A 13,380-nucleotide genomic window follows, 5' to 3' on the forward strand; every position below is an offset into this window, starting at 1 on the left:
TTGGCACATCTTTTACTACTATATCCTTTGAAAGAGCAGCCAGTGAATGGAGTTGCTATAGCTCCACTTCTCAAAGGTTTTGAATTCTATTATATGTGAGAGGTTTAATAAATGCTTGACTGTGTGAAAATCCGTGCAGGATTCATAGCTTGCCTCCCTCTCCAGTTAGTTTTGTGCATCGAGGAGTTACAAACCCGGCTTCCACCCATTTTAACTAACAGGCTTTGAGTCAGTGATAATAGGAGAGGAAAAGCATACATCAAAGCAAAAGCTGTATCCTGTAGCCTGGGTTCCTTTTGGTACATTGGCATGTTTTTAGGTAGCCTTGGGTATCCAGAATTAAAAATATTCTGCATCAGTTGTGTGCTGTGCAGAGAAAGCACAAATGTAATCAGAAGGTCTGGCATGAAAAAAAAATAACAGGAGAGCCTTTCTTCTCATAATAGAGGCAGGTTTTTCTTAAAAGTCATGCAAGTTAAAATAAATACCACAGCACATAAGCCAGCACACAGAAAAATGAATCGGTGAGCTACAGCATGTGTGCAGCAGCAGTACTGCATTCCTGTCATCACACATTCCCTAAGCATAGCAGTGAGAGAAATATGATCTGAAACTGGTTTAAGAGGTGCTGTAATTAAGCCAGGATTACTACCATAGCCTAACACAACCTGATAGCATTCTGGAGTTAGACTGAGTATTTGCTTGTGATAAGCTCTGAAATATTTTCCTTTTTTAATACTTGTACTTTTTTTAACTTACACCTTTGCCCTTGGAATTTTTTCTTTCCCTTTTTGTTGGAGTTTCTCAAGTGCTCTCTCCAAGGAGAGGGAGTTGTCTGAGCAAGCCCAATTTTTCTCTTGTCAGTAAGTCCATTAAGAGAGGTGGCCTTATTTTGTGACCCAGTCCACAAACATAGATTACAAGTACTTGGCTTCTCTTGCAAATTTGAGTAACAAGTACTAGTGAGAGGTGATAAATTAATAGTGTTAGTGTCAGAAGTCTAAGGGCTGCTGTGAAAGATGATGTGCTACAACATGAAGTTTTCTGGATTGTTCTTGCCAGTATGTTTGATAACAAAGACCTGGAAAGGAAAATTAGTGCTTCCTACAGCCAAGGACAGTTGCAGCCTGTTGCCAGACCTCCTTAACCAATAAGGCATTGCACAAAAACATGGTTTTTTTTTGAGCCTGAGTTCTGCACATTTGTTAATACAGAGACACAGGAATCCAGGCATGAAGATGGTGAGTTTCTATAGTGGACTTCTTTTTTTTTCTGCATGGATTTATTAATGTTAGAAATGCAGGTAATGTATTTTCTGAGGAAAGCTGTTATGCAGAGCTGTACGTGTAATAAAATGGTATATTGCCAAGGCCTATGATGTTATACCTCAGTTTGCTGTTTTTTCCAAGTCCATAATTACATTTTTTCCACCTCTTCTGGCACTCAACTTTCCTTCCTCATTTTCTGCTTTAATGCTTTTCAACTCCTTGCTTTTTTCCTCCCCTTTAGTTTTCTATTTATTGCTTTCTGGTCTCCCCCTCCCACTTCCATAGGACCTGCATTTCCTTTCCCAGCATCTTGCAGCATCCTATCTCGACCTTTTAAAAAGTTACAGAATTTGATGGGTTTGTTTTCCTAGGCCACAAAATGACCTGCTCCTCATTTTACCTGGTTGTCAGTGACTGTGGCCTTCGTTAGGACAAAGTCTCCCCCGTGTCCTAGTAATATCAACGTTATTTGTAGTCTTCATTTTTGGGGACCACAAAAGGACACTTACCATCTTAAAGGTCTTTTCCAACCATAATGATTCTATGATTTTATGATTCTATGACCAGCTCAGCTGATAGTAATAAAGCAAAGCCCTTTTAATTTCCTTTCTGCAAGGCAGCCATTTGACTATGTTTAACAGGCAAGGTAGTGACAGGGTAAGGGAGAACCCATTTTGCTATTTTTATTTTAGTCTTTGGCTTGCATGCTTATTGCCTTGAAATCCTCATGCAGTCAGTCCCCAAGCCCACCGTGCTACTGAAGCCTGCTGCTGTCCCCTATGGAAACTTGTTTGTCGTGGAGAGGTAAAAAGAAGCAGCCCCAACGGAAACTTGAAATACCACATAACATGAGTGCAATTACCCTATAGGCACATGTGCACAAGCACACATGCACACACACATGGGGAGAAATATACATATATCTATATATCTATCTCACCATATTGTACTCTGCTGCATGATTATTATTTTTCAGTTGAGGAAAAAGAAGCCTATTAAATGGAGGCTGGGACCCTTGAGTTGCAACAGCGTATTTGCCGCTAATTTCTTACACTCTTCTGAGACAGTCATGTCTTTTTGCCATTTCTCATCTGCAAAATGGGAACAGACCTGCTTAGCAACTAATATGTGAGTGTTTATGAAGATTAAATGCAATAGATGTCCTTAGTAATATTTGTTTTCTCACTTTCTAGAGGATACTATGGAAGGTTTTCAGAAGCTAAATTTTTAATTGCTTCTCTAAAAGCCCTGTGAATTTGGACTGAGGCAGGGTTGTGATTGCAAGCTTGGACACCTAAGCATCTTTTGCAATGTCTTATAGGTACCTAAGCTGCTTTTTTGAAATTCATAATGTTAAATCAGTGCCTTTCAAATGGCTACTATTATGTTGCAAATTCCTGATAAGGAATTGTTAGGTTTAGGGAGGCAGGGGTGTCTTCTTTTTGGTTTAGTTCAGACTTTTTTCCCCAAGATCTCTATGGTCTAGTCATGCAAGCCTCACTTCTTCTAGTAATTTGAGAAAGAGATGATACCCGTGGGACTTTTTAATACCAAATGATTAAAAAAAAGCTTTATCTGATTCTCAACAAAAAGCTTCTGAATCAGTGCTTTCCCTTATTAAAAACCCCATCAAATAAATAAAAAACTTTGAAACATGTTCTTTTCCTCTTTGTCGTTGATATCAAGTGATCAGATTCCCATCAATTCAATTCTTGCTTGGAAGAAGTATTTTTCCTTATTCCTAGCAAGCTCCATCAGACTATTTCCAAACTTGTTTTAAAATTTGGCAAAATTTTACCAACATGTAACAGGTAGCCAAAAATACTTGTAAGTTAAAGCAGAATTTCCCAGTGGTTTCAGCCAAAGAAAATTGGTCCTCCCTGTGCTGTTGGAACTGCTGGGTTAAACAGCATATTTTTATTTATTTCAAACTGTGCTTATAAGAGTAATGTACTATTGCTTTAGAAAGCAGGACAGCCATTTGTAGCTGGAAACTCTTCTTTCCTTTACCCTGTTCTAACACAGCCATATGAATGTAGACATTTATTTTCTTTTATTAAGAAAAAAACCCAAAAAAGAACGTAAAATGCCTAAGAATAAAATGTTAGGAGTTGTTTGGTTGGGTTTTTTTTAAGAGGTGAAATTTTAGCTTTCAGTTCATATGAAGTAAATTATTTCAGTTTGGCCACTGAAGAAAAAAAAAAAAAGAAAATCAATTACACTCATCATTCTAGCTCTTTTTCAAAAGAAAACGGCCACCACTTAAACTTGGTCTCTAATTATATATTTGGTTCTTCCCAGTAACAACACTTGACTTCAAACAATGTAAGAGCAGGAGGAAACTTGCTCTGAATTCCTCTCTTCAAACAAAAGAGCTCTTTCAGATATCATGTCAGGAAAATTCAAGCTGAAAACAAACAAGATAACTAGGAGAAGACTGAATGTAAGGCGTTTTAACTGACTGCAGGAATAACATCTCAGTAGTGAGGGAAGGCCTCCAAAACTGCTTTTAAACAAATCTCCCCACGTTTGAGAAGATAAAGTTGACCTTGCTAGATGGATTGCTTAGTCCTCTCATTCCCTTCTCCTCCCATTTTAATATGAAAATAACTTTTCATAGTTGTGGGAGCAAATTACAATTTGCTTAAAATTATCACACAATGGAAATGTATCGTGCTATCTGTGCCCAAAACTATGAACCAGTCCGATTCCTACAGTTGGTAAGTGGAAGATGCCAGGTGTTAACTGTATGTACAGTATTTCTCTCATGACAATTCCTTCAAGTGTACAAATTAAATCAATTAAAACTACTTGAAAGACTTCTGTACTCTGTCACCAGTTCATTAGTGGGCAGAAAATTGCTCAAAAAGAAATGGGGTATCTGTACTTTATCTGACAGTTGCAGAGCTGTCCCCTGGTTTTTGATTTGGCACTTGTTAGAATAGAAATGAGGCTGAAATATTTCATTCTAGTCTGAAACTAGACTCAAGTATTTTTGGTTGGGAATAATTATGCAGAAAGCCAGCATAAGCATCACTGTGGTCTTGTTTGTTCCCCCACCTGCTTTTTCCTGTCTACTTCTTGACCTCATTTTTACTCTTCATTGCTTATTTCTATTTGTCTCTTGTCTCCTGTCTTTTTTTAATCAAACGGATTGATATCTAGGGCTGTGTCTAGACAAGGAGAATGGTTGAGTTCAGCTCTATGTTGAAGTTAGCCGGCCAGCTATCTTCAACCACTTCTTAACAGCTGCAAATGTATAGCCATCATTCATTCAGCATTTAGATGGTGGACTGAGAGTTTATGCTCCCAGATAAAATTAAATTTCCTTTTACATCTGGTAAAATGGATAGGTTTTTTAAGTTGGACTTAGCTAGGTAGTGATAATCTATCTCAAGCTCAGGCTTCAATGACAAAAGGTGAATGATTCTAGACGTTCTCCATACAGTTTTTCTGGTCTGAGGATGAAAGCATGCTCTATTATAAGCTTTGTGTAGGTTGATGAGTAAATTCCTAGATGAGTAAGTTGCATGATGGAAAATATATATTTTTATTAGTGCAGCTCTAGGCCATTTTTTTTTTGCTCATCTTACTTTTTCTTGTTTCTACTAGCATACAAAGTATCAATGGAAACATGTAATTCCTGATGGCTTTTCACACAGTAAGAAGCAGATAAGGCTGAAGTGAGAAAGGATCCCATAGTATTTAATTTTCAGTGCTCTTGCTAGGTTTCATTCATGGAATTTCTACTCATGTGAAAGGGATGGTTGCATATGAAACTCTGAATGATTCTTTGGCATGTGTTCTGTCCACAGTAGCATAGCCAGGCGAGCTGAGGTGGGTACTGAAGGGATTAACCCAAAGCCGTGCAGCAAGGCAGCAAAGGGATAATGTCTTAAGGCCTGATGTCTTTGATGTGACTCATTCACTGACAGTCATCCTTTTACTAGTTCACCACTATTGAAAATTTTCAATTACTGACAAAATTACAGTCCTCTGATTTTCCACGCTCTTAGAAATGTGACACAGCCCACTGTAAGCATGGTTAAATACTTATAAATGTGTAAACATCAGTAATTTATTGGCAACGTTTTCAAATCCCTGCATTGCAGTTGTCTCCACTGGTAACGTTGGTACCACCTGATTCCAGGCGAGGAGGATGCCAAGTCCCTTGGCTCAGTTTTGGCTAAACAGAGTTGGTAAAGCCCCGCTTCCCAGGCAGCCTGGCCCTGTTCCAGCTGGCACCCAGGGTACAGGTGGATGCACCGCTGGGTGAGAGGGTGGGCAACCTCTTTCCCACCTGCAGGGTGGGTAGGCTGGATGTCTTGGACTAGATGATCTCAAGAGGTCCCTTCCAACCTCTACCATTGTACGATTCTATATCCTTGTGGCTTGCAACGTTTTTTTTTAATGTGGTGGGATGACTGAACAAGCCCCACCTGGGGAGAGGTGGACAGCAGCAGCTCTTCAGGCGCCGAGGGGGCAAGAAGGTGACTTGGAGAGAAGATGTGTCGCTGAACCCCGCCGGCTCCATGCTGAGGTGCCTCGGAGATCCGAATCTCTCCCGGCCCCCTTCCCTCTGCTGTACCCGTCCGTTGTGCCGCGCCGCGCCGCGCCATGGCCGTGCTGCCGTTCCGCTACTGCCCGGTGCTCGGCGGGGCGCGGCGCGCCACGCTGCCCCCTCCCCATTGGCTGCCGCGGGCGGTGCCCAGAGCCCGGCGGCGCGGGGTTCGTGTCCGGCGCTGCGCACCGCGCTCTCCCGCCACAGCCGCCGCCGGGAAGGAAGGACGGACGGGCGGACGGAAAGGAGGCGGAGCGGGAGGGGGCCGGGTCCCCCGCGGTGCACGGCGTTTTGTAGGCGGGTGCCTGCCGACCGGCCTAAACCCCGGCCGGCGCCGCACGGGGGAGCGCGGAGCCCGGCGGGACTAGCATGAGCCTGGGCAGTGGCGCGGCGCCCGGCGCTCCAGCAGCAGCTGCTCGCGGCGCGGCGCGGCGCGGCGGGGCGGAGAGAGGGCGGCGGGCGGGCTAGGCGGCCTCACCAGTAGCGTCGCCCCCCGCCCCTAGCGCGGAGCCGGCCGCGGTCCAGCCCCGGGGACAAGCGGGCGGGGGTCGGGGTCGGCCATGGCGAGGCGCGGCGCAGCCGGGGGCCGCGGGCCGCTGTCTGCCGCACGGGCGCCGCGGGCCTGAGGGTGACGGCGGGGGCTTGCGGCTGAGAGAGGCGCCCGCAGGCCCTCCCTCCTCTCGCTGCTCCTCCCGCCGTGCCTGGAGCCGCCGCCGCCTCCCCAACGCTGGGCGCGTCGCGGTCGGGGTCGCAGCCGGCGGCCGCGGGGTTTCCCTCGTTTGTTTGGGCCTTTTGTGTGGCGGCTCACAGTTGGCTAAGCACGGCCGGGCTGAATCGGGCCATTGTTCGGGACCCCCGAGCTCCCACGCTGCACATCTCTCGTCCCCATCCCCCCCGCAATACCCCCCTCCTCCCCGCTTGTTTTTTTTTTTTTTGCCTGAGAAGCCACATAACGTGCCTTTCCTCCACGCGAATCTGGGAGCTGTAAGCCGGACCGATTGCAAATGAAGTGTAATGCATTGTGGGACGTGTGTAAAATTGGATCATTCGAGGGGAAAAAAAAAAAAAAAGGAAGGGACCTGCGGCCGGCGCCCTAGAAGAGGGAGCGGCGCGATGCGCGCAGGTTGCGCCCCGGCGGTACCCGCGCTAGGCTGATGCCAGGCAGCGCGCATCCGGCGAGCGCGACGGCCTGACCCATGCAGCGGCGGGAGGATTAGGCGCGGGCATCCTCAGGATGAAGAAGACGCGGAGTACGACCTTGCGGCGGGCCTGGCCTAGCTCCGACTTCTCCGACCGGGCCTCAGACCGTGTGAGGTCCCGCAGCGAGAAGGACTACCGGCTGCACAAACACTTCCCACCGGCTTTTATTTCTCAGACATCACGAGGCTACATGACATCAGGTTTGTAACATAATTTGTGGGTGCGAGAGCGTTTTATTGCGAGGCTGGGGCAGGACGTGTGGCTGGCCGGAAAGGCTACATCGGTGGGTATGGAGGGGAGCTTGCGACCAGGAGCCGAAGTTGTTACGAATAATGCAAAAAAAAATATATAGCATACATCCACCATTTTGTACCTCTGCGAGATTTACAGAGGGGGCCTTGCAACATAGTGTTTAAAATCTATTTGTTGAGTGAGATAAATTTGTGAGAGAAATGGGCGCATCTCTGTCGTGGAAGGACAGATAAAAATGACTGGGTGTACAGCGCATGGAACCCTTTGCTCCTTTTGTGCGTAAAAGCATGTGCTGGATATTTACTCCTGCCCCACACGTTCCTCTTTAAATGCAGTTAACTCTGGTTAACTCATCGGGCTTGCATGTTTTTCCATTTTGGAAAGGAAAAGGGTTACCTGTGACTGCAAACGCTATAGCCTTGTTGCAGGCTCTCTGTGTTTCAGCTGCATGTTTCTGCAATGGCAAAGCTTGCTTTGGTGAAAATGACTGTAAACACATTTGCATTTGTTATTTGAGATGCAGAAAGAGACCAGACTTGTGTATGTGGCGGAACACACACGTGCATGTAGATTCATTTGTCTGTTGGTTTCAAGGGGGCTGGGAGGGCATAGGGAAATAACGGACACTGCACCAACATGTTTGTGCACAGGAAAGAGAGAGCGCAAACAAAACAAAAAAACAGCGCAGGGAAAGGCAGGCGTTGGGGAGAGGCTTGGCCTCCAATGGGGTGCTGGTGCAATTTCAGAAAGCCTCGGTACTGTTAATAGAAGCTGCTCCATCCTGAAATGCGTCTCAGAGGCCTTGGAATTCAGACATTTCATAAACACCCAAAAAGACTTGGGAAAATGCTGGTGGCGAGGGGGCTGGGGGCAGAAGATCCTGGAAACCTCCTTTGTTGTTCTGCTGCCTGCTTATTGTGATGATCGGACATAATGTTTCATTACTATGATGGCAAATTCCAATTTATCATAAAGACACGTTTTTCCTGAGAGGCTCAATTTAGTTAGAGTAGGCAGATTCCTTTAAAGGAGAAAAAGAGGGAGAGAGAGAAAATGAAGGTATTTGTTATACATTACTGAAAACGTTTCCAGCCCGCTGCCCTGTCATGTTGTGTGTCCCCCCGCTCACATTTCTGCTGCAAAGGTTGAGCCAAAGATTGTGGTGGTTTAGTTATATTCTCACTTTCCTGTCTCTGACCCTAATAAACATATCTCTTTAGTCGGGATTGGTTTCTTGTGTTTTAAAACTGTCTCATGACTATTCTTTTTTTAGTGCCTGAGCTCTAGGGAAATAATATGTGTTTTATTGAAAAATCTGCCTGCATAAGAATATTGTGCTATTTTGTCAATAGCTGCTTTGATTTTCCCCTTTCCCGGGGAGCCACATATTGAGAGAAAATGACAAGGATAATTTATGCTTGAACAGCTGAAGAAGAGGAGAATGGTGGTGGTGGAGGGGTTGTTTTGTTTTGTTGGTGCTGCAGGACTTGAAAGTGGCTGGAAAGCCAAAGCTATCCAATACTGCAAAGACTGTTGTTGTTCTGTGTGAACATCCTGATACTCCCACTGTAAGATATGCTGTGTCAGTTCTGTTAAAGTCTGTACTTTAAGGCCTTTCTTTCAGCTTGGAAGCTCATATTTAAAAGAGAAGCTCACGTGAGCATTTTATGTCAAACGATGTGGGTTTTTTTGCTTGTTTTCAGTTCTCCAGGGAAGAATTCTGGCTCTGTAAAAGCTTTATCTTGGCAAGAGTGGTACAATCCGACCAGACAGTTAAACACCAGCAATCTGCAGAATCAGATGTGTCACCCTGCATTTTTTTAAAGATACATGTGTCCTTGATGGAGTGGGAGAGAATGGCATAGATTTGAAATCTGCTGTAAATGTTTTAAAGTAATCTCCAGACCCGTAGAATACTGTGTTTATGAATATAGAGCTCATTGATTTCAGTTGCAGCAGCTGAAGAAGGACAAATGTCATGTTTAGTTTGAATAATTTGCTAAAGTTGTTGGAGAGAGAATACACTGAAAGTTGAAATTGGCAAGTGCTTGTTGGGGGGTTGTTGTTTGGTTTTGGGTTCTTTTTACTAACAATACACAATGTCAACTTAGTGGGCTTTTAGCTGGAAATGCAATTGTTCTCTCTTGATGGATAGTTTCCACATTCATTTATTTTTAAAAGATCCTCTTCTACACTGCTTTTCCAAATATTAGTTTTGGGAGGAATGGCTACTGTATCAAAACACTTCTCACTATTTGAAGGAAACTCTCTTTCTTGTGGAAATCTGTAGGAAGTCCTCTGGCATGAAAGTTTTGGGGATCAGGAATACAAATACATTCTTTGTCACCCAGAATGTTGTAGGGGAGACAGTGTCCTGAAACACATGGGCTTGTCAGAGGCCTGCATTCTGTTTATCCAACCATTTAAACTCATCACCATTAGCATTGTTGTGGTTCTCTTTTAATTAAATGCCGCATTGTTTGGGATGAGGGTGGAGGGTGGGAAAGAAACTTTGGGGTTTTGCCTCAATTACTCTGCTTAGGGAAATAAGAAATAGCAGACAGTCAAACTGCCTTCCATAAGGTGTTAAAAAGCTCGAAACTTTAATATTTGAGAATGACTAAAAGAGGCGTGGAGAATCCTGTATATATTTCTTTCGGCATAGAAAAATAATGAGTAATGTTGTTGCAGTCAATGCTGTGGTGTTTTGTTTGGGGAAAATGCAGTCTCTAAGCAGAACCGTGTTTGTAATGGGAGTGCAAGCCTGGTACTAGAGCAGTGAAGCACACCTGGTTTTAAGCAGCATTTTTTGTAAAACTGAGTTAAGGACCAATTTGGTACTTGCTTGATTGGAAGCAGCATTGGTGGCTGGCAGTCACATTTTCAATACTTGTGGAACAAACTGCCCGTAATTATAGAAAATTGATGCAGATTCATCTGAAATTTAAAGATTGTTTGACAGATGAAGGGAGATGGAAGTAAGGAGAGGAAAAAAAGCAGGGGATTTAGAAAACTACACATTTTTACTGCTGAATAATCTCTGGATATGTGCTATTAAATCATCTGTGCTCCAGGGTTTCCTTAGGCTTCCTAGCAACCGCTAAGTTCAAAGGCCACGCAAGGAGTTCATTGTTCATGTGGAATATTAATTTCCCAGTGGAGGACTGACTTGGAGAAAAAAAAAACCCTCTGAAAAAGAAAACTACAACAATGCAGAGCTTTGACCTTGCTTGAAAAGAGATGTTGAGAAATTAGAATCCAATCAAATGAATACACGGGAATGTACTTGAAGGTTTTGATAGATTGCTGCTTAATTGAAGGGAAAGTAAAGAAATCATCTGGAACTGGCAAGCAGGATAGAACTTACTGAAACTTAGGAAGGCTCCAAGCAGTCACATGAAATAATATGTATAGCTTTTGAAACATTGGAAGCTTCCTGCTTTTTTTGGGGTTATTTTTCCTCCTAAATAACACAGGCAAATTGTGGATTTTGTTTTAGTGGAGAGAGGAACTGCACCCTGTGGTTGACCCAGCTGTTAAATGTTACCAGAACTGAGTAGTGCTCTGGAAAGATTTTTTTTTTTTTTTTTCTTGCAGCCTTTCTTGAGCTGCTTTAATTGAAGATCTTGGTGTTGGAGGTAATGTGTCGGTTTGAGATGAGGGTGGTGTAGGGTAACAGTCTAGCACATGCAGCAGGAAGGAATGTATGAAGAGCTTTCTACAGTGGTCAAAACTAATTCCAGAGTGTGCTTATTTGAAGGTTACCTTCTGAAAAGTTTGCAGTTACTTTCTTACTCTTTGTTATAATATTTCCTCACAGAGGTTTCAGTGCTCCAAAGTTGATGACTAAAATGCCATCTCCGTGTTGCCCTTCTGTTACTTGAGTTTGATTACCAAGTTGAAGAGAAAGGAGAGACGTATGTAACGTGTCCATTCAACTGATGGTATCTGTATGCAAATTAACATTTGTAGGAAGAAAAGATATCCTTATTCTCTGTTTCAAGAATGTTTGATAGAAGGTCTAGGACTGCCTCTTCAGCCTTCTTGAACAGTAAGAAGGATCTTGGGAGTAATTATAACAAATTTGACGGTCCTGAGTTGGGGTTTTTTTTTAAAGCTTGAGTGTCATACTCTGATAAAAATTAATATGTGGAGATAACCATGCATGATCTGAAGAACTCTGTTTAATGTAATTGAGAAGTGGCAGATGCCTGCAAAGCCTTGGAGCACATTCAGTTCTCCTGGCCCTTTATTCAGTTATCTAAAGGAATATGTTGTAGCTTGAAAGTAGCAGTATTGTAATTAATATTTAATGGAATAATCAGTATTGCATCACCTTTTTCTCCCAGTGTGGTATTAAGAAACACCTTCCAGATCATCTGCTGAGCAGTAATATGATCTCTTTGCCTCCCTGAATTCTGAGTAGTTTTAGGCTGCCTTAGACCAAACCTATTAATGGGACATTATGAATACTGAGAGCATGTAGGTGTCAAAGGCTAGCAGGGCTAGCTTTGTCACATGACTCCTGCTTACTCTCCTTTGCTTCAGCCTATGTTGACCGGGTGAACCCCAAGTAAGTCACACCATTCAGTTACTTCAGGAGTTATGCTTGCTTGGTTGCTTGGGAAATTGCTCCTGGACTTGTGGTCCTTTACAGATCCTTTTGGCCTCTGCAGCATCCACTTACCTTGACAGAGAAACAGGAACTTTCACTGCATCCCAACTGATGAAGGGGTCTATGTTCAGACCACAAACTTGGTCCAAGTTTATGGACCAGTCATATTTACACAGATTCTGGCTCACTTCATTTTCCCTTCTGTTTTCTTGCCTAAAAGAGTACAAAAGACAATCTCTCTCCTCCTTCTTTAGAGCCTTAGTCTTCACTCCTGTGGTTGCCTGTGCGTTACACCACTGTCTCCACGCCTGGTCCATTCCCAACAGATACCCAAGGTGCTTTCTGCATCCATTACTTCACTTTTAGACCAAGCTGTGGACAATGCCTTGTGTACTACTTGTGCTTCAGCTGACCAAACTCCATTTGAGTACCTGTTGTTCTTCATGACTGTTGTGATCTCTGAGCAAAGGGATCCAGAGTGGCTTTTTAGTTCATGACATTAGAAGTAAAACCAAAGAAGAATGAATATAAGAAGGAAATGGAAGTCTGTGTGTGCCTATCTTACCTGGACCTGTTTATGATTCTATCTCAGTTCAAAGCACTCATCCCTGCAGCGCTAAGTTTCAGGTTATTTTTCCTTCCCAGCCTCTGTCACTGCTTGCATTCCAAGTCACTGTATTCTCTCTGCTGGTTTACTTGGACCTTAAGCCAGGTCAGGATGCACAGAGGCACACCAGGATCAGGTCACCAAAGGGTATTGTCTCATTGGCATTTGCGCAGAGATGTCGGCCGGAATCTGATTACATTTCTAGGTGTGTTTTCCAGAGATCCTGTGATTGAAGTAATTTGCTATACACACACTAGACATCATGATAGCCTACCAAAGATACAGGAAGCTCCTCTTTCAAGAATGGACAAGGGTTCAGAACAGACACAATACCGATTCATCATAAAGAGCTCCCAGTCTTTCACAGGTGTAGAAGATGTGCTTTGTCTTTCTTGGCAATGTTTGATAAACCTGAAGGGTGTTGAATGTCGCGCCACTTCGGAGTCAAATAGCTGCCGCATCTTTGCAAAATGCATTACTTGTTGGAAGAGGCTGAAATGTGAGGATTTTGCACATCACCTTGGTTTAGCCTAGTGACCTGCTCAGTTGTGCGCAACAATAGGCCTTCATTTGTATTCAGGAGAGTCCCTCCCAGAGTAAACTGACATCTTTGTAACATTCTTCACACGGTTTAAAGAGGTCTAAGTGCAATCATGTATGAAGACTAAAAAGATGGTACTTTGCTAAGAACATTGTAGAAGTCTTCCAGAAATTTCAGGTTTCTTTTCAGTTCTGGGGAGGTTCTTTAGTGTGTTTCTACTTCATAACCCATAGCAGGCTGTAGAATGTCTGTCACAAACAGCCTTAAAGCTGAGTCAGTGTTCTATCACCTAAACTCTGGGCCATGAATCATATAAAGTAGTGTTGAAAAATAAGT

General features: G+C 43.5%; 1 protein-coding gene across 3 annotated transcripts in view; it reads left to right on the top strand.

The window, feature by feature from the left end:
- Positions 1-13,380, top strand: part of STOX2 (storkhead box 2) — a 142,924-nt gene that overhangs the window by 65,370 nt on the left and 64,174 nt on the right. The window contains exon 1 of one of the 3 annotated variants that reach the window (XM_061992900.1): positions 7,053-7,229. The exons of the other annotated variants lie outside the window; for them this stretch is intronic. Within the exon in view, the coding sequence (XP_061848884.1) occupies positions 7,064-7,229 (166 nt within the window). The 5' untranslated portion in view covers positions 7,053-7,063. Of the gene's footprint in view, positions 1-7,052; positions 7,230-13,380 lie in introns of those variants that run through there. 3 annotated transcript variants of the gene reach the window in all.

The sequence above is a fragment of the Colius striatus genome, chromosome 3 (genome assembly GCF_028858725.1).
Source record: "Colius striatus isolate bColStr4 chromosome 3, bColStr4.1.hap1, whole genome shotgun sequence".
Lineage (NCBI taxonomy): Eukaryota > Metazoa > Chordata > Aves > Coliiformes > Coliidae > Colius > Colius striatus.